A 21,842-nucleotide genomic window follows, 5' to 3' on the forward strand; every position below is an offset into this window, starting at 1 on the left:
ATGATTCGCGATGTCAGTGATATTGACATCAAATTTTCAAATCTGTTTGCCTCGTGTTTCATGCTAAACACACTTTGCTAGACTCAAGGCATCTTGGAAACTTGTATAGTTTTCTTGATCAGTACAGAAACTTGAGCAGATACTTCAATCGTCAGACTTAAGCCTGCTGTTCACTGCATCCTCCCCACAACAGATGAGTCCAGACAGGCCTGTTGATCACTGTGTCAGTAAGTCACCAAGTATCTGTCCCATGTGGCTGCTGTGCTATATTTATTTTCATACGGAATGTTATTTTCCATTTTCTTCGCTCATACACTCTTACTAAATCCTCAGTAGATATCTAGATATCTAACCTCTGACATCTTCATTTGCTAATGTCACTTTGAAAAGATATAGACACATTGTTCAAGAGAAAAATGTTAATTTTGGACCCCAACCACCTTTTTTTACATTTTACATAGAAAAAAAAGAGCACCGACTTCTTCCCAATATCTCAGCCGAACAGATCCAACACTCCGCCGCCCCGCCCTTCCTGCTGCACTTTTCGTCCCATCGGTTCAGCACTTTAATCCAGATTTACTACCACTGTCTCCTTTATATGCTTGCCCAAATCGAGGATTGGCTGCTTTGTAATTCTGGCTCTCAGAAATCGACTCCCAGCTGACCTCTCTGTCCGCTGCATCACTTCAGGAACAAATGCACTCCTCGATAATCAGTGAGAGTACAACCTCTCGCCCTCTTTATTTATAGGTCTGGTCCAGATGGAAGGTCACGTCCTCGTGCTGGCATACTCTGCATCAACATGGTCTCACAGGAATCCGTGAAATAGCCACGGATTCGCTTAACTCAAAATCCGTGGAATAGCCACGGAATCACTCAAATTTCCGTGAAACTGACACGGATTTCGCTACAATGCAAGTTAATGACAGTCATATCCCGTGGCTATTCCAACATACAAAGTGATTATGTACATTCACTGAGTGAATATTTAGAAAATAAAACATATATTTCTCGCTAGAAATGTGATCAAAATCCATTTTTATGCAGAAACTAAGTCAAAATATTGATTTTTCGCTAAAAATGAGAGAACTGTCCGCCATGTTTTTTGTTCTGACCGCCGGGACCTTGAAAGTCACGTGACTTGGAACAAACCAATAGCCACGGGATATGACTGTCATTAACTTGCATTGTAGCGAAATCCGTTTCAGTTTCACGGAAATTTGAGTTATTCCATGGCTATTCCACAGATTTTGAGTTAAGCGAATCCGTGGCTATTTCACGGATTCCTGTGAGACCAGGTTCTCTGCATTGAAGCAGACTCAAAAGAATTTGCAGCACCTTGTCTAGTCATGAAAACATAGTCATCCTCACCTCTAATAAGGTGACACTACAACAGACCGTTTTCAAACCGGACTCTTAGAACTTAATTCTAAGAATCCCCCATTTTATTGTGTAACACTGTAAAAACTAGGAATGATAGTAATTCTTAGAACGCCGTTTCGAGGGACTTTATTTAGCTTCAATCTCAGAGAAGGTACTCTACCAGCACAGGAGGAACCTTGAGTAATGTAAGTGTTTGTGATTGGTCGAACTCAGCCAATGCAGCACCGGCAACCACCATTTCTAAAAACCTTTTAGCTGTGTAAAAACAGACAAAACAAACCAAAATTATAGCTTGTAGCGAAAAAAAAAAAAAGGACAAAACAAGAATAGATGGACCAACAGTAAAGTTCAGGATTTACTGAGCATTAGAGATGGGAATAATTAAACGATGATGGATTAATGGTCGTTAAGAATTTGGTCGATGACGTGGAATTTTTAATCATTATCATCATTTAATTATTTTATTTTTATTTTATCTCTGACTGCATATCAGTATCACTGAACTAAAACACGCTGAGCGTTCAGTTCTGTGGCCGTACGTCAATAGTACGTCAAGAAAATGAGCTGAGAATGAAGTTGCATAAAGCTACAGTTTGCAAACTGAAAGTTGCAATAATAATTATAAAACACACAGAAATACAAGAGTATTAATTTGACCAACACTAGCTTACTAACTTACTGTATCAAACCTTGCCAGCAAGAATTACTAAACACAAAACACACTTAAATAGCTGAGTTAGTTTAATGATTGACAGGATCAAATCTATTTTCGTCCTTTCAAAATAAAAGCGTACGTTACCAAAACAGACTTTTGCATAGTACTGTATGAATCTTTTATTCTGCGCATGTATGCATGCAGCGATTAATCAATTAATTGATCGTTAACGTTGTAGATAATCAAGTTGGCAGGCTTCTTCCAAATGCCCATCCCTACTGAGCACATGTGATAGGGAAAATAGGTGATTTTTTGTGAATGCAAACAGACAAAAACCCTTGGAGGTGTGTAGTTCTCGGGGGAGCTCCTATTCAATAGGAAATATATTACTATGAACGGTGGGTTGATAAGTACAAAAATAATATTATGCACTAGTTTTAAATAGCTTCTGCATATTTCCCTTTTGTTCCATTATTAGAGTAAAAACGAAACAGTGGTCCTTACTAGTTAACACAAACAACTCCACTGTAAGTTGCTGTGCTCGATGAGCTCTGACTTTCTCTCTTTGACATCTGTCTACACGAGATGACAGAATTTAAAAAACAAAACACGTTTGTCACTTTACCCAGCAACTGTAAAAAGTGTGAATTAAAAAGTAGAAAAGCACAATATGGCAAAAAAAAGTTAACAACGGACTGAACGGATCTGCTTATTTATCTCCAATTACATGTCTGGACACTTGATTAGCCAATTAGCCAGCGAGCCAGGGCTCCGTCAGAAGTTACACAATCAGCTCGTATGTTTGTACCGTTTCTATTCAACTCACCGAGCTCCCCCTCTTTATCGGAGGGGTTCTCGGGCGCCCGCCGAGGGCCGCCCTCAGCCCCCTCCCTGCTAGCCGACGCCCGGCCGTCCTGCTGTCCTCAGGGTACCAGGAAAGGTGGCATCCTCCCGCAGTCAGTAGGTAAGACCACAGCCAGTCATGTAGGCAGGATTACGGCGGGACAGAGCGCTGAGGTCTGAGCTCTAAACAACGGAGGCAACCACACGGTTCTTGTTTGCTGCTATGCGGCCAATAATCCAGCGTTAAGTCCTGTCTCCAGTGTGAGAGAACGCATCCAAAAGGGCCCGACGGTGGTTGTGAGTGCAGCGAGCCATCGCTCATGTCAACAACACGGCCGCAACAACAACTGCTCCGCTGCAGGCTGGAGCAAGGGACGCAACCTGCTAAGCTACTTTGGAACTCGGCTAAAGGGTTTAAGGACACACAAACCGGCGCACACTCACACACACACACACACACACACCCGACTGACCAGACTCAGCTTAACAATGACCCCTAATCCAGTGCGTATGACTGCTGTATGTGTGTGTGCACATGAAGACTGTTGTTGGGGCTTACCACCTGTGTTTTGATAGCTAATAATTGATTATCCCAGCATACCTTAATGGGAAAGGAGTCTGCTGTAATGAGAAGCAACTGATCTCTTGTGTAAAATAGATCAGAGGATATTATGAGGTCATATTTAAGAAGAGAAAGAATAGGGGTTGGGAAGTAATGTCCCATTATATAGTGTGATGCCATAGATATTTTGCTTTTTGGTTTGAAACTAAGGTATACTAGCTATTATATAGGCCACTGTGGCCAATGCTGTACATCTATGCGTTTGGTTTCTTGGTTTACAGTATTTTCTAGGATAATACAATGATTTTTTCCAGTTATTTAATTCACAGGATTTGCCAAAAACAGTTGTTCCCATCACTTTGTTTTATCTCTTAACTGTTTATCAAGCAATATACTGTTAATCAACATCACAACAAACAGTACACATGCATTGATAGATGGCTTTAGCCATATTGGCAACTCCTACCAGAGGACATTAGGGTTGTGATGTGAAGGACCACAGTTGATCCACGATACATCCGGATTTTGACAATATGCTTTAATTTGATATTCTCTTCAAGTGATCTGGAGGTCACATGTATATACAGTCATGGAAAATATAATTAGACCACCATTGTTTTCTTCAATTTCTTGTTCATTTCAATGCCTGGTACAACTAAAGGTACATTTGTTTGGACAAATATATTGATAATGACATTGTTAACAAGAAAACCATGGAAAATGTCTCGATATCAGCTCCTAAATTAAACTCTTATGAGCTATTTTTGTTATGGTTATATTTGTCCAAACAAATTTACCTTTAGTTGTACCAGGTATTAAAATGAACAAGATATTAGAGAAAACGAGGCTGGTCTAATATTTTTTTTCTTCCCGTGACTGTATAGTTTAAGGTTCTTGAATGTTGTATTTGTCTCGGTTAGGTTTATCTGACCTGTGACTCGAAGCCTTGATGCAACCTGAACTGTGAGTTCTGTGATCTGTTGCATCCTGACTTTAGGTTACAAAAAAGGGCTGACTTGGGTCCACCAGTTCAACTTACAAATGGGACAGAGGAGAAATAAGCACCCTTAAAGAGTTCATTTCCAACAGGTGAGAGACAGAAGTCTGTTTGTGTGTATGGGATTACCCCGGGCTAAGAAAAGTGAGCCAGGAAAAGCACAGCTCCCCATGGTACCGATCAGAGGTGCTAAACCACAGGAAGAGAAACTCAAGTAACACACCACTGACCTGCAGTCCAAAAACACAACCACACACACCTTTCTGCTCTGCACCTGTTTCCACACAAATCAGAAAGCAGTGCTGGTGCCAACGCTGGCCCTGGAGGTGTTGGGTGCAGTGGGTGCGAAAAGGGTCAGGGTCTATGTCATGGGTCTCAAACTCGCGGCCCGCGAGCCAATTGCGGCCCTCAAGATGATATTTTGTGGCCCCCACCTTGATATGAAAGTTTAATGTGGAAGGTCCCTTTAATTACTTATTTTGGTAATTTTGTGTCTCTTTTTTTGGTATTTGTGTCTTTTTTAATAATTTTGTGTCGTTTTTTGGTAATTCTGTGTCTTTCTTTGGTCATTTTGTGTCTTTTTCAAATCATTTTATGTCTTTTTTTTCTAATTTTGTGGGGTTTTTTGGTCATTTTGTGTCTTTTTTTGGGTCATTTTGTGTCTTTTTTAAATTATTTTGTGTCTTTTTTGGTAATTCTATGTATTTTTTCGTCATTTGGTGTCTTTGCGGCCCCCAGGTAATTTGAGTTTGAGACCCCTGGTCTATGTGGTCTTCGTATAATCTATGATGTGTAATTATTGCACTAAATACGGTATGAAAGATTCATTTTTAATTTATTTAAAATCAAAGATAACATACTTTTCGTGCATCTTTTACACAGTAGGCTAGTCAGATATATGGACCAAGAAACGGAGTGAGCAACAATACATTTTTCCTGCACTGGAAGTTATGCAATTTCAACTCACTTACTATTAAAATTAGGGATGCACTTTTTGAAGAAACCTGCCAACTCGAGCATCTAAAACGTTAACGATCCATTAATCGCAATGGTTTATACATACTCCAGTATGTATAAAAACATGAATACATGGGCAAAATAAGAGATATATATACAGTACTATGCAAAAGCCTGTTTTGATAACAGACGCTTTTATTTTGAAAGGACGTTTTAGCACACCCCTAAAGAGGCATGAGGTTAATTTTCACAGTAATCTTCATATTTAAATGGAGAATTTAAATGGAAAGTGATTCGTGTTTAAATAGGTTTTGGATAAAAATAAACTAGTAATTCATGCTAGCAAGGTTTGATACAGTAAGCTAGTTTCGCTCCAATGAATCCTCTTGTTTTATAATTATTATTGCAACTTCACAAACTGTAGCTTTATCCACTTAATTCTCAGCTCATTGGCTTATTGATGTACGGCTGCAGAGTTGAACGATCGGCGTGTTTCAGTTCAGTGATACTGATACGCAGTCAGAGATAGAATTTAAAAAATACACAGATTTATTAAAAATTCAACGTGATCGACCAAATTCTATGGTCAAATGACCATTAATCCATCATCGATTAATTATTCACATCCCTATTTAAAATTGTCCTCCAAGCACACACTTTTAAAACAGGGCCGTAGGTTAAATAGAGGGATGGTAAAGCCGCATGTGTGCAAAAAAATAAGTGGTCTGCATGTCCTACACCACTACACATTTTTTTAAATAACTTTCAAAGAGGCTGTGTAATATCCATAATATCCCCAAATACAACTTAAGTTTTCTTTTCCTTCCTTGCTTTAATGTCTATTTAACTGTAAACGGGACCATCAATTACAAAATGAACATCATGCTGTATTGAAGAGGACTAGTGACTGAGGAAATAATTCAAGTGGAGGCTCTTGTTCCTATTGACTTTTTCACAAACTGATTTCTTTTTGCAACCAGTGGAGTCTCTATTGCTGTGCCATGCTGGCCATGAGAAAGAATGCAGGTTTAAGGCACTTTCTCATTTTTCAGGCCCTGGAGGTTGTGACTCCACCCACCCACCACTGCTGCTGCTGGCCAACCATGATTGGATTGCCCATCAGCGATCTCAAGTAACCACAATCGGACAATGTAAAAATAGAAACGATGGCCTAAGCCCATCTGATTTCTGTTTAGTAATTTCCACACAGGCAGAGGTTTCTGGGTATCAACTATAGCAAGCAACCAGAGTAAATATGTTTAGTATGGCTATACTACCGAGGGTATGTAATTATCCCAAGAGTCGGAGCTCTGCAAAAAGAGCCACAATACAACAACAACAGTATCAGGTGTTCTTCTTCACAACCTCTTGTGATGTCAAGAAAAGATCAAGATTCCCTTAAAGATTTGTTCACTTTGGCCAGAGGTAAACCGGAAAAAGTTCAAGTCCTTCTTGAAAGAGACATTAGTGAGTTTCTGTGAGGACTGTCATCTTTCTGCTTTGGCTGACTGTGTGCTACAGCTTACAGTGAGAAGCTATACAGTAAAGAGCCAACATGGTCTCACAGAAATCCGTGAAATAGCCACGGATTTCGCTTAACTCAAAATCCGTGGAATAGCCACGGAATCGCTCAAATTTCCGTGAAACTGACACGGATTTCGCTACAATGCAAGTTAATGACAGTCATATCCCGTGGCTATTCCATAACAAAGTGATTATGTACATTCACTGAGTGAATATTTAGAAAATAAAACATATATTTCTCGCTAGAAATGTGATCAAAATCCATTTTTATGCAGAAACAAAGTCAAAATATTAATTTTTTCACTAAAAATGAGAGAACTGTCCGCCATGTTTTTTGTTCTGACTGCCGGAACCTTGAAAGTCACGTGACTTGGAACAAACCAATAGGAAAATATCCATGGAATAGCCACGGGATATGACTGTCTTTAACTTGCATTGTAGCGAAATCCGTGTCAGTTTCACGGAAATTTGAGCGATTCCGTGGCTATTTCACGGATTTCTGTGAGACCAGGTTCTAAAGAGCATATACACGTTGGTAGGTCAGCTCTTTTTTTTTTTTTGAGTTGTTTAATTTTTCCTAAACCAATGGAGCCTTATGGCTAAGACAAGATAAGAAAATTTCCCCTACTTTTACTGATGTCTCACTCACTTTAATATGTTGTATAGTTGAAGTTTTGCTTTGACACGAATCCACTTTAAACAAGATAATGAGTGGAACAAGATGAGCCACACGTCACATCTTATCATAGATTTTCCTGTATCTGGTAGCATAAAGCCAGTGAAAATAAGGTCGCCCTTACATCTTTATCAAAGGATTTCCTTGGGATGTTGAGGAGGAAAACCCTTTGATCTCTAAGTGTTTGCCCTTAATTACTTAAGTATTGCCATACATGATTGCTAGAAGCTCCTTAGTGATTTTCCTTAGGAAATGTTAAAAGAGACGCCTTTTTTTGTCACAGGGAAAACCCACTGGACACTATGAGCCACGCACAACTTGTTGGAGCGTATAGCTTTGTCAGTCTATCTTTAAAATCTCTCCAGCGACGCCAGTGTTAACAGCTCATAAAATTATTTTTATTAATTATCAACATTGTAACCTTAAAGTTTGCACGAACCAAATGTTGACATAAGTCTGTCTCATCTATTAAAGTTGGCTTTATTCTTTGATTGAAACTCACCAGTTTTGTTGAAATTGTGAAGTGAAGTGTTCTTGCTGTCGCAGTAATATTTTCGGTAACACTTTACAATAACCATCATTTATAAATGGTAAACAGATTATAAACCATATATAAACCATTTAGAATGGTAAATACATTATTTATTAATGTTTAACTAACCAAATCATTTATAAATGGCAATATATGGTATACTAATGTAAGTTTATAGTTACTTTACCATTAACAAACAGTTAAATTATAATTAATAGTTTTATTTGCATTCCTTATAACATTTTTACACCATATTAAGTATGTTAATGATTTTGGAATTATTCATATACCTTTAAGAAATTGGTTGAATACATTTAACGATTAAATATGTATAGCACTTTGTAAATGGTTAATAATTGGTTTATAAACCATCCATACACATTACTTAGTTGGTTATTGTAAAGTGTTACCATATTTTCATATTTCTTCACTACAATGATTTTGTCAGCTCCTTCAGCTTATTTGCTCATGCTGGATTGAATCTTAGATACTCTTTGAGGAGAACATTCTCATGTTCTGTCTCGTTTGGCTTTTTTCTCTTTTTGTTCCTGTGTTGTTGTGCATTTTGAAGAATTATATAATGACTAAACGTTTAGGCAAGGAGATGACCTGTGGGGCTTTATGCAACCCTCCAAAATACACCCCTGAGCTGAGGGAAATATTTTGCATGAAGGAAAAACTTTAAGCAGTTTAGGTCACCTGTTTTGCATTGTTTTAAAACAGATTTCATGTTCATATGTTCAGTTATTTAAATGAAATCCACAGGATCCAGGGCTATGTTTATAATATTTAAGTACAGCAGTGATTGACAAGGAGGTGGCAATTTGTGCATTATCTGTTTCTTTCAATTTTCTAGCTTACTTTCGATGAACAACAATAAACTTGTAGATCATTCCAGGCAGTTCTCCTGAGTCCTGCAGCAAAAACAGCCTGTTGACACCTCTGACCCCTGACCCCTGGGAGTTAAGAGTCCTAGCTTAAGACTGTAAAGCGCTGTTGACCGGAAATGCTTTAGTTCCACACTGCCAACAATAAAGCACAAACAAGGCTTCGGAAAATCCTCTTGTTATTTACGGTGCTGCATTATCAAGTCAAGTGGCATTAAACAGCACCTGGTGGGACAAACTTGAAGGTAACAATGCTGCATAAATACGCTAAACAAGCTGTTTGGGTTGATGCAAACATCAAAGAACTCTGCATTACTTGCAGACATTGCTACAGTGATTCATGGATACATTTTAAAATGTTTAAACCTATAAGGCAGAGGTGTCAAACTCTGGCCCGTGGGCCAAATTTGGCCCACAGTGTAATTTTATTTGGCCCGCGAGGCAATACCAAATTACTATATTATAACTTTACTATAAAAGCTGACATGCCGGTATTATACGGCGCATTTACCGCTAATACTACAAATCCCACAATACCCTGCTGTTGTTTTGGCGCGTCAATCAGGACAGGACCCAGAAACGCTCCTCTGTGACAGTCGTCATAGCAACCTCAAGCTAGAGCTGTCTCCGAGCTACCCCTTCCCAAAAATGTCGAAAAGAAAGGCAGAATTTATCAACCTGTTGAAAAAGTTTATTTTGATATTTAAATCAGAAGGATGCAAATAGAAAAGAGGCATACGATTTTTATTTAATAAATTAATGACATTGATGTGTTTTTTATTTGAAATTTGATTTTGCATGTCTGCACTATTTAGTTATATATTGTATGTTTATAAGCGTTGCTGGTTCCATATTTAATGTTAAAGCAAAACATGTTTGGTATATATTAAAAGGTTTATTTGTTCAATGTTGGCCAGCGATTTTTAAGTTTTAAATTTTGGCCCATTGTGTATTTGAGTTTGACACCCCTGCTATAAGGTGTCTCTTCATGACAGATTTGAATGTGGGAGTGCATTTGGACTCGTACCTCTTTCTGCTGTCTTTCCAACTCCTTCATGCGGATCTCTCTGGCCTCTGCCCTGGCCGCCCTCTTCGCTGCCAGCCTGGCCTCGGCCTAAAGGGGCACGGAGAGAAAGAAATAGAAACAGGGAGAGAAAATAGAAGAAAGGGAAGTGAGACAGCTGCCAATTGATCTGGGCTATAGTGCATGGCACACATCTACACATCTATAAATGCTGAACACGCGTGTGACCAGAGGTACAGTTTCCTCAACGTTTCCTCGAGTCCTTAACAGACATGTGAAATTTGCGGTTACTGGTTGGGAAGTAAGTGCGCCATATGTTTCAGCACGGTTTCACAGTTATAGATAGATAGATATACTTTATTTATCCCAAGCTGGGAAATTACAGTGTAGCAGCAGCATTACACACATAGACAATGACAACACAATTAAATAAAAAGAACAACCTAGGCATACTTCAAGCAATAAAATATAAAAATACAATAAAAATACAATAAAAAATAAAGTGTCTAAAGAAGGAGTATGTATTAAGGAGTAGAATAGAATTCCAGTGCAGAATAAATATGAATATACAGTATAAAAATGAACAAATAAGGTACAATGAACAGTGTGCATAAAAAACACATAAAGTGCATAGACAGTATTCTTGGAAATCACATTAAATCCAGAGCAGAGAATAGACTTGCAGTATGTCACATTATAGTGTAGTAGCAGTGTTAAACTCTGAACAGATGCAGCGGTCTGTATTTAGAACTAAACAATCTTGTGAGAATCTTTCGACCTATGCAGATACGCAGTTATAAAAAAGTGAAAATGTGTGTATGCATTTAGATTTGTGTATTTGAAGGCATTCCCTTTGCTCCACTCAGCACTGGGACAAGAAGAGCAGGGCCTTTTCCTTAAAAGGACCTCTCTCAGTACAGAGCGTGTACTGTAGGAGTGTGTGCGCCTCAGACTGTGTGTGTAAGCATTTCCTTCCTCTAGCTTTGTGGTAGACACTATGTGGTTGCAGTGTGTTCGCCTCTAGGCGGGGTCACTGTGATCCCTCCTACCAGAGCACTAATGCATTTCCCCAATGTCAGTCACCATGACCAAGGAAAAGTAAAACATAGACACAAGAACAGAGTCAAAGGTTCTCTCACACACATACAAACACACGCTAAAGAAACGTTTAATAATGACCCAGTTAGCCCTGTTCACATACATTTTAAATAGTTCTCAGTTTACAGCATTGTCAGGCAAGACCAAAACAATGAAAAAGTTCAACCCTGATTTAAAATAGTTGGGAAGTTGTCTAAAATGTTACTACACAAAACAGTACAATGACATACATTTAACCTCTAAACCCCCTCTGGACGTTTTTTTTTGGGCTGATGTAGTTTTAGCCACATACTAAACAAGCTCAACTTCAGAAACTAGAAGTTGTAACATTTCAGATGAGGCCTCGTACATGTATTTCAACTTTACAGCTCTACTGTTATAAGGTTTGGCTCAAAATTTGTTTTGGTCCAATCCTAACCCTTCCCCTACTCAGGCAGTTGGGTTTAAAGAAGTTAATGTTCAAACTGATGAACTTCTGTGTTTGTAAATATCGGCTGATTTGCAGACATTTCTTTACTAATGTAGGTCAATGGGGGGAAAAAAGTATTTATGACATAACATATTGGATATTGCCAATATATATATCAAAAATAGCTTAAAAATGATGTGCTTTTCATTGGAATTTGGTGAATGGGGTAAAAAGTGTTTACTAAATATCATCATGTTGATAACTTGCATATGAAGAATTATCTAATAGGTAAGGTCAGGAAAAACTTTAATGCCATAGTGGAGTAGGATTATGAGAAGCATAACATCCTGACATCATTGCTTGTTAAGAGTAGCAATAGCAGCTGGGACAAGAGGGAACCTATACCTATTGGTGCTGCATTTAGGGAAACTAAACCTTCGCCCTGAAGGAAGCAGCTGGAACTCAGGGGTGAACGGGGTCAAAAACAATGGTCCGAGCCTTAGTGATGAGCCTTTCTTCATAAAGCTGCTGAAGATTTTTGAGGCAAACATAGCACAGCCTGACTATTTTTTCAATGCCTATTTTGGGTGAATTTAGAAGAAATCTACAGATGCAAATAGACAAAGTGTGGTAAAATAAACACCTAAATATGTGTGTTTTGGTTGTTTTTTCCCCACAAGTCTGAAAAAAAGACATCCTATGGAAGATAAATGGCCCTACGTCTTAAAACATCCCTCACTAACTTCCAAGCCACCAACATTGTCAGCTGTGTTAACCCATTGAAGCCTGGAAAGTGGATACGTCGTTTTGTAGTATTTGTATAAGCTCGCAAATACTTTTTGAATTTCATTTCTATCTGCTACAGAGGTTGAAAAATCTATTATTTAGTAGGAAGCATTGACACTTCTGTTGAATTTCCAGAAAAACTTCAGGTTTTAGGGGCTTATTTTAAAATTGCCCAGAGGCTTTACGGGTGTTTTAGGCCTCAATGGGTTAAATATAAGATATAATTCAAATTTTGAACAATGAATCACGGTCACCTAAGGCCAATCAGGTAGATCCAGGTGTGTCTTGTTTAGCTGATCACAGTGTTGGTGTGTGGCCTTCACTGTGTGATGTATGCAGCCTTGTCTACGTACTCCACAGTACTATATACACTCAACTATCTGTGATACTGCTGCTGCTGTATGTAGTTATGATACAAATTAATGTTGCTATATGACTTGGATTAATCATGCTTGCTTCCTCGCTCTGTCCACATCCTGTGTGCTTCGGCACTTGACAATGCAATATTCTGCAAAGCTGCATCACAGTGGGGTGAGATCACAACAACCTACAGTGGACAGTGTTATTTTCTCTTTAAATTGCGGTTGCAGGATTAAAGTTACAAGCCTTAAAGTCTGCAAGAGGACCGACACATTGTCCATCTCACTGAATCTGCTCTAAAAGTGTTTCAGTGGTGGAGAAATGTTAGAACAGCAGGCTTGTTGCTGCCTCAGTAGAGATGCTTTTTACCCTGCAGCACGCTGTGTGTGTACTCCTGCTTGTTATAAAAAATAAATAAATTAAGACAGAGAGAGAGAGAGAGAATGTTGGCCTCAGTAAACACTGACAAAACTAAACTAAAAAAAAAAAAAAAAAGAGATTCTAAATAATAAAATAAATAAAAATTACTAACTAAAAAGTCACAAAAACCTCTTTACTTTGTCATCCGAGTGATGAAGAGATATTCCAGGAATAGCCGTACTGATTGCTGTTCTGCCTGTGGCTCACTCACTGACTCCTTAAATGGCATTTCCTCCCAGTCAATGATTGCCCATTGTCCTTGGGATTCTTAACATTTGTGCCCTGGGCGTCCAGACACACAAAACAAGCTTTTCAAATCTAATGCTATAGCTGTGCTGACTCATCGTGTCTCTCTTAAAACACATTTCATCTTCCATGACCCCTGGGGTGACAGAGCTGCAGTGTCAAATGAGGAACATGACATGAGTATTTTGGCCTCCAGCAGCATAAATACAGCCTGTGAAAACCTCCAATAGCATGGCAGCTGGGCCTGAGCACTGATTCTAATTTATTACACCCAACAAGCTTGTTTCATTTCCTTAAAAAGACATTTTAGTTGATATGAATCAGTTTTGGGGGAATGAATGGACTATTTTTTTTTGCAGCTGTACCACACAATAAAACACAACACAATGCAATAGGTGCCAGGACATGCAGACAATCATATCACACTGAATTAGACTTTCCTGTGAATGACAACTTACTTAACACTCTCTGAATTGTCCGGATGCAGTAAACCCCACCCAACAACAGCAAGCAGGCTGAAACAACTCAGAGTTATTTCAAGTCTCTTACTAATGTAGCACACTATGCCATTATCTGCTCTGTTATCCCAACATGACTTACAATACAGCTGAGAAAGTATTCAGAATAGCTGTGTGTCCAAACCCACAGAGCATCTATCTACAGCTGTGCAATTGGGCAATTAGTTGCAATTTCACGTGCATATCACGCTATCAATGCTGGGTCATGTTGGTTTTCTGAGAATCTACTCCACCTACTGGTAACTTGTTTGCCATGTAGCAATAAAAAATATACTAAAAACCTGGATTCATCTGGTTAGTCACATTGGACTGCTATTATTTTGTATCTATGAAAGCAAGAAGGTGTGTGTGTGTGTGTGTGTGTGTGTGTGTGTGTAGGGCATATCTTGCTGACCGTTAGTCAGACTGACCTAAGATTTCGTATGTGGCTTGTGCATGGCACGAAGATGTGCATCCTCGATTTTTGAATTCATTTTTTCAAAATATCATTATTTACGTAGGACGTGTTGCGGCATTGCACTGTTTCTGATCGGATGCCTTTTAGGGGAGCTCCGCCCTCTTTTAGACTTTCCTGCCTCCTATACATCATGCACAGAGAAGTTTTATTAACATCATCATTTTTTTGTCAAAAAGGATGGGTTAAATGCAGAGGTTGAATTTCCCCATTCTGGGACTAATAAGGGATTCTTAGTGTTTTTAGATAGTAAGTTCATATTTTTTTGTTATCATTTATGTTTTGTGTGTGAAGGTGTGAAGGAATTTCTTCATTAACTCACTTTCTACTGGGCGAGAGGGCTGTGTATCCTTCAAACACACTCACTTGGGTTATGTTTTGACAGAAGAATAACTAAAGAGGCTTACATACATTGCAGTAATCAAAATACACCATTATGGTAGTCACTGTAAATGAGTGAAATATGAGTGTCCACACATGATGTACCTGAGTGTGAATCTGAGCTGCCTCTAGTCAGAAAAGATGCATCTAAATAGGCCACAAGACAGAAACCCACATCTTTTCCCTCCTCCTTTACAGCTATTTATAATGACCTACATGGTCTCCGGTTCTATCAAAACTGTTCTAATTCAGCACAGTTTCAATAAGGTGACTGTCCTCCTGAGAGCAGATGAGCCAGTTCATTGCAAAAATGGATGCTCTGACATGACGAGGCATAACCTTTTAAATAGCTTAAATGCTGAACAAAAAAAGAGTTTAAGGAAATATCAAACATATTATGTAAAGATGGATTATATAACATTGTATATTGTCCTTCCTCCTAGTCCTGACTTGCAGTTTTATCAAACAGCAGCTATGATCTGAAGCCAAAATGAGGTGACACATTTTATTTAAAGGTCAGTTAAAAAATGTGAAACACAAATTAATGCTGCTGCAATTTATTCAAGGGGGGGGGGGGGGGGGGGGGGGTGCAGAGAAATTGAATATAAAGCAGGAGAAATTTAAGCTGCTTTTTCCCACAATTAAGAGAAAAAAATCCAGAACTTTCCCCCAGGAATCCGGAGTTCATGCACCCCTGTGAGACCAAAAGTAAACAATGTTATGTTGTCACGTTTCTACATAACTAATGCAACTATGTTCCTTCTGATAACAAGAACGTCCTCATTACTACTTCATTTTTGGCATTGATGTGCAGTTGTTTTACTTTTTAAAGCGTCTTTTATAACTCCTAACCAGGAACTTTTCAGCACTAACCTTAGAGTCGTTTTGTAGCCTAAACTCAATGAAACTGTTGCCTTTTTCTGTGCCTAAACTTGAATTTAACGAATCACCGAGCAGCCATTGAAACAGTAGGTAAACCTATTTCAAGAGGCAGATACACCTACTAGAAGGTAGAACAGGGCCATAGTTATGGGCTGATATACACTGATAACACCTATTCAGTCTGACTGCTGTTAAATCGGGTGACAGTATGGCGTCATTATTTCTTGAAAGAGTCTTAGTTTCTTTCTTTTTTCATGTGTGTTTTGTTGCGCTTTCCACTGTTTTAGAACTTGTTCATATCATCTGCACTTCAGAGACCCATGTCACATTTATTTCCATAAAAAAAACAAAAAAACGACACTTTCTTTTACAGTAAAGAGTTCATGCATTGACATGGACTTCGTGGTGCATTCAGTAATATGCAATTTCTGCAAACAAAAGTTAAGTCATCAGAACTACAAGTGAGTTAATCATATATAAATTACACACAACATAGCGGTAAATAACACCTCTCAGCCCTACAGTGTGTGGGTGACAAACTGAGGTGAGCCACTGGCCTGGCTTCTGTCATCCCTTTGTATCTACTGACAACATTTAAGGGCATCCTGTCTTAAAGTGCCACCAGAACTAAATGCCAGCCTGGTGACTCTGTCTCTCTCTAAGCTCAGTTCCCATGCCCTGAATGCCAGTCTTCAGCAACCAAAATGGACGGGTATTTTAATGACCATGAGCGCTGACAAGCTGGACAAAGACAGCAAACAGAAATAACTCAGATTTTTGACTGCGTTTAAAGTGAGGTGGGACCATGAAGTGGTTTCCCTGTTATCCAGTTGAAGGTCAAGATGACGTACTAGGAAAAAAAAACTTGTTTCCTTTTCTCAAAACCCTATAAACCTCCCAGATGTTGCCTAAAAGGGAGTGGCTGCTAAAACACTCAGCCCATCCTATAGCCACAGACATGAGTCAACTGAGCGGACGGTTTTTCTCACAAAAAGCAGAAATGGATAAATTAAGCCTTTGTTTCCACACCCGAGCAACCTCTTAACCTCTCAATAAATGATCCAACATATGCTTAAAGAGAAATGTACACCAACAACAACCATGGAAAACTACACCCAAAAAAAGGATAATAATAATAATAACTATGTTAAATCAGCCTTGGGGAAGTGATATTTCTGAGGCTGATATCAATCTTGGATTCTTGACCTTTTTCCAATGTTCAGTCATGACTTTGGAAATTATAGGTTGACAACACAGTCTTGACTCAAAGTTCAACATTTCCAACATTTTCACATGGTCTTTATCAGTGGAGTTTGCTCAGTTGTCATGGAGATGGGCCTGTTGACAAGCTGTGGTGGCAGTAACATCTCTTCAGTGACATTAAGCATGAAAATTCATTCTTTACTTGGGAAGAAGAAAAACATTCAAAGTACACTTGCTACCTTATTCCAGATCAAACTTACTCCAATGATGAATACTGTGTTGAAAGCTCCAACAAGTAAGTGCATCACTAGCCAATTGCCAAATTCAGCCACATAATATAAAGGATATCAATGTGTACCGTACTTAATATAAAAACTACGGACAAATAGAAGGGCACTCTGAGAGGCCATTGCCCATCTCATGATGTTGAAGAAAGTGAAAAATAGCTCCGTGATTCGCATCTCATTCAATGTTTGATGGGTTCTTCCTTGGCCCATGTTTCTTGAAAATCAGGCCAGTAGTTTTTTAATACAACTGCTGACAATGAAACAAACAAACCCAGCCGAAAAATAAAATCTCCCTGGTGGAGGTGAAAATAGATGTCCTACAATGCAAAACACAGAAGACAATAGGACAGCATTCTCGTCAGTGTCAGGAAGATTAGTGGAGGACTGACTACTATCCACTCATCACTGGATAGAAAAAGGGCGACTCGTACATATGTAATAAATCATCACAGAGGATTCTGTAGTTTTCCCTTGACAACTATTCATTTATACTTACACTTTACTGTCTATTTTAAGTGTGGTTATGCATTTCTAGGAGGCAGCGTCTACTTGTTAAAGCACAAGGAAAAAAGGATATATTTTCAAAGACTATGAATATCAAATCATTAAATAATTTCTTATAAATCCATTCCAAAGTGATGGCTGAGCATCAAATAGCAATAGCCTCCGGTCATCCTTCAGATGGTTTTTGTATTAGTTTCACCTTTACATACATTTGTTGGACTATTTTGAATCCAATAATTACACACATGCATCTTGGACATGGAATAATCTGCATATAGATCTAAAATTAGAAACATTTCTATCCATCGATTAATGGCATCATACTAAATGTGGTTGTTGCATTCTGAGAGGATACTGTGTTTAAAAGCTGTTGTTCTGCTTTATTGTTGTGTACATTTTGCTGTTTCAGAAAGTTATGAAATGTCATCAAGTCACTATTACACAATTCTGCTCCACAGTGAAACAAACGTTTGTCCGCTCTCTCTCCACATCAGGATGAGCAACTAGAACAATGACAGGACGTTAATGACTTGCAAAGTCCTGAGAAGCAGAGTTACGAGCAAAGTGGGGTTTGCAGTGGAATTATGTGCATGTTGTTTTGGTGTAACGTGAATTTACGAGACACACTTGTGTTGAGCTACTTTTGGAAAAAGCATGTAAGCAGGTTTTGATAGACACCTTGTTTCTGTATGTCTTAGTTACTTTTTCTTTCCATGCATCAACATGGACTTCGTGGTGCATTCAGTAATATACAGGAGAATACATTTTAAAAGCAATACTGAGTGCCTGATGGCATGACTGCATTTGACTATATTCCATTATATTTTTTACACCTTGAATTATCACTTGGTGCCTGATTTTAGTTTTTTTTCTCTCTACATAAGTAAAGACATTTGCACCATAAATTGATAGCTCCCCACTTCTGCTACAGTGGACAGGTTTCTCTTGTATAAGATATATTTTTTATTTCAATGGGATTACCAGGACAAATAGGATTAAAATTGATTTAAAAAAAATACATGCATTGTGTATGATTATGTGGCTTTGTGTTTTTAAATTTACCTAATTTACCACCAGTCCAAGTTCCCTCACATATTGTATGAATGATAAGACAAACTGTATACGTCGTGAAGAGGCAGCAGGGTTTTAAGCCTGACAAAAATCCACACAGATCAATAGAGACTCATCCTTGCCCTGCACATTCATGAAGCACCTTTAACTGCTGGTAACTCACGTCTGCCTCCACTCACACAGTCATGCAACTACACCCCAGGCTGCACAATAAACACATGGAACAGCTGTGGAGCTTTGAGCAAGGCAAACAAACTGGTTAGCAACTATGCAGGCCCTCATGTCAGGATAAAACAAATAGTATGCTTCAGAGATTTCTAAAAATAGAAATCTAGACTGGCAGCTGGGTTTGAATAGTGAAGAAATGCGATGAAATCATAAACTATATTACAGTGTTGGGGAAACAGTTTCCCCCATTGTTTAAGATTTTCCTGAGATTCAACCAAGAAAATCCTCCATCATTCTTCTCAAGAAGCTTACTACAAGACTGAGATACTGTAAAGGACCATTATATGAGATATTTTGGTTGAGCCTACCCACATGTTTCCAATTGGTTACACACTGTGGGGCCCTCCTTGTTTTTCCTGGTGGGAGTAATAGGAAGCTTCTAGTAGCCTCAAAAGCTTCAGGCAGCTACAGTTTATGTTGCAACTCTCGCTGCTACTGAACATGATGGGAGAAAGCAATGACCCAAAGGAAATTACACAATATGGCTCTGTAAGTGCAGTGAATACCAGGAGATCAGTTGCAGAGAGGAATTTCTGTGACATGTTTATTTCCAAAGGATGATATATATCTTCAAGCTACATTCAAGCAAATACCGTGTACTCCTTGCCTCTGGGCAGCGACACCAGAGCAGGAAACATTATAGACTTGCTCACAGGCACAATAATGGGTTAGATTGTTGCAGGCTGTGAGTTTAAGAATCTACTGATTTTACACATTAAGCGTATTTTACTCGTCACAGGGAGTACTCCAGCTATTACGAACTCTTAGAGAAGGATCTTTCTTCTGTGTTTCCTGCACTGGCACCATGTGGCAGCTGGCACCCACCTCAGGACTGTGGTGCTGGCCTACAGGACAGTTAAAGGAACAGCTCCCCACTCTGAAGACTTTATGGGTGCTCATCACCAGCTCCTTTCGTTCTGGTTCCAAAGTGATTGAATGAACTCTCCGCTGAAGTCTGGACAGCAGTCGCAGCCCAACTTACACTGCAGGGTGACAGCTTTTGAGACTAGACCCTGTACAAGCATGTAATTCTTAGAAGAAAATACTTGCAGTTAAGAGTGAAATAACAGTGCCTGCACTTCATCTAAATGTTTTTTAAATGCATCTCCCAGCCGTAACAGTCATGTAGCAAAATCTGGGCTGGATTAACACTTGATCTTTCCTGAGTTTGCGAATCCAAGTCCCTTCGATTTCGAAGGAATTTTAGTTTCACTACTTTTGTTTTAAAAGTGCATGTTGCCCAACGAAACCAATAAACAACAAACCGGTTCTAAACTGGAACCGCTTTGCAATATGTAAACACCAGATATGTGATAAGTTCCAGAGGTGTCAGTTCTGCTATGAGTACTGGGAACATAAAATATAAAAATAGATTACTACCCGTCTTTGCACGAATGGCAGGGTTCTGATAAGAGATTGATAATCTCAGACGTGACTGGTTAATTTTAACCGCAGAATTTCCTCCACACCGTCTACATTTTACACAAGTACAGTGCAGCTTTAACAAAATATCCTCCAAGATACGACCGTATGCCTGGCAGTATTGTTCTGCTGCTGCTTCGGTCACATCTTTCTCTTAGAAACAGTTTGAAGTGTTTGACCATTTGTCTTATTTTGGTCCTACGTGCCTGTTGCATTGTCACTGCATGGCCAATCTGCTTTGCCATCAATTTTTTTAAAGAGCATCCCCACCCTAACTGTACCTGATTTGATGAATTGCAATACCTGCACTTAATCCCAGCTGAGCCCCACCCTCCACTGTTCCCTAAGCTTTGGAAAGAACTCAGCCTTGATGAATAAACAGGAAGGAGTTTGTGATAACAATCTGCACGGGCTGTGCATGTGATGATGTCATCAAGAGGAAGCCAACGCACACATAGCCTCCACTTCCTTTTAAGGAGACCTGAGTCACGCAGGCCAAGCCAAACTGAAGCCAGTCGTTTGTGTATATCAGGAAATACACAAGTGATTGTTTGGACCATTAACGTTTTTCTGAGTACATGATGGCATAATGGGTGTTCACTGGGAAACTTCAATCTGCTGCAGTTTTATTCTGGGTGGCACAGCTAAGTATCACCTAAATGTAAGTGCAGGAAACTCAAAAGTTTAAAAGTGAAGCTCATTTACACAACTTCTTGAAACTGAGTGCTTCAATTGGACAAGGATACAGTTACAAAACTTTACTTTTAATTAGTTATTTGTTTGTTATTTGTTATTCAGTGTATGTGTTTGTTGTCTCCGGCATTTATTTGGCTGTGGCTGTGTGAGGGCCTGTGGCTTCCTGGCTTGTTCCCTCGATGACTGTAAGAATGAAAAGGGGAGGGTTTGTGTGTGGTGGGCTTCTCCCCTCGTCACCGTCAAACCCCAGACTAATCCACTCTAAATACTCAATTCTTTTCAACGCTTCAATGAGCTTCTGACAACCACCCAGCACCAACCTGGCGACTTAATCCCCAGCTTACACTGACTCTTCAAACTCACGCAGACAAAACAGACCATCAACAGAAACCTCAGGAGTTGTTGCTGTGGACCGAGCTGATGGAGAACTATGGGTTTGCTCAGAATAACTGGGGCGAAACATAACATAGCCTCAGCCCCAAAATTTGTAGTATTTTGGGGCTAATCACACAGTATTTGAGTTCTGTGTCCTTTGAGTTAAATGTAGTTGTGGCCAAATTAAATTCATCAGCCATTTTCTTTGTTTTCTGAGCCCGCTCCATGGCGATCTCTGTTCAACAAAGGGTTGAAAACACCTTGGATTGCCACTCCTTGAGCCATTTTCTTTAAACTCAGAGCACCATCTAGTGGGGTCCACGAATACAACCAGTGGTTCATGGAGCTTCATTTGGAAGATTCTAACCATCTTACAGTGTTAGCATCGTAACATTTGCAATTAGCATTAAATACAAATAGACAGCAACACCAACTATAAATCTGATGTAGAACTGATCAGAG

The 21,842-nt window shown here is 39.1% G+C and overlaps 1 protein-coding gene across 8 annotated transcripts in view; it reads right to left on the reverse strand.

The window, feature by feature from the left end:
* lrrfip1a (leucine rich repeat (in FLII) interacting protein 1a) overlaps window positions 1–21,842 on the reverse strand; it is a 62,308-nt gene that overhangs the window by 33,553 nt on the left and 6,913 nt on the right. For all 8 annotated transcript variants that reach the window (XM_059342762.1, XM_059342756.1, XM_059342759.1 and 5 more), the window contains exon 2: window positions 10,044–10,130. In XM_059342762.1, the coding sequence (XP_059198745.1) occupies window positions 10,044–10,130 (87 nt within the window). The remainder of the gene's footprint in view (window positions 1–10,043; window positions 10,131–21,842) is intronic.

The sequence above is a fragment of the Centropristis striata genome, chromosome 10 (genome assembly GCF_030273125.1).
Source record: "Centropristis striata isolate RG_2023a ecotype Rhode Island chromosome 10, C.striata_1.0, whole genome shotgun sequence".
NCBI classification, from domain to species: Eukaryota; Metazoa; Chordata; class Actinopteri; order Perciformes; family Serranidae; genus Centropristis; species Centropristis striata.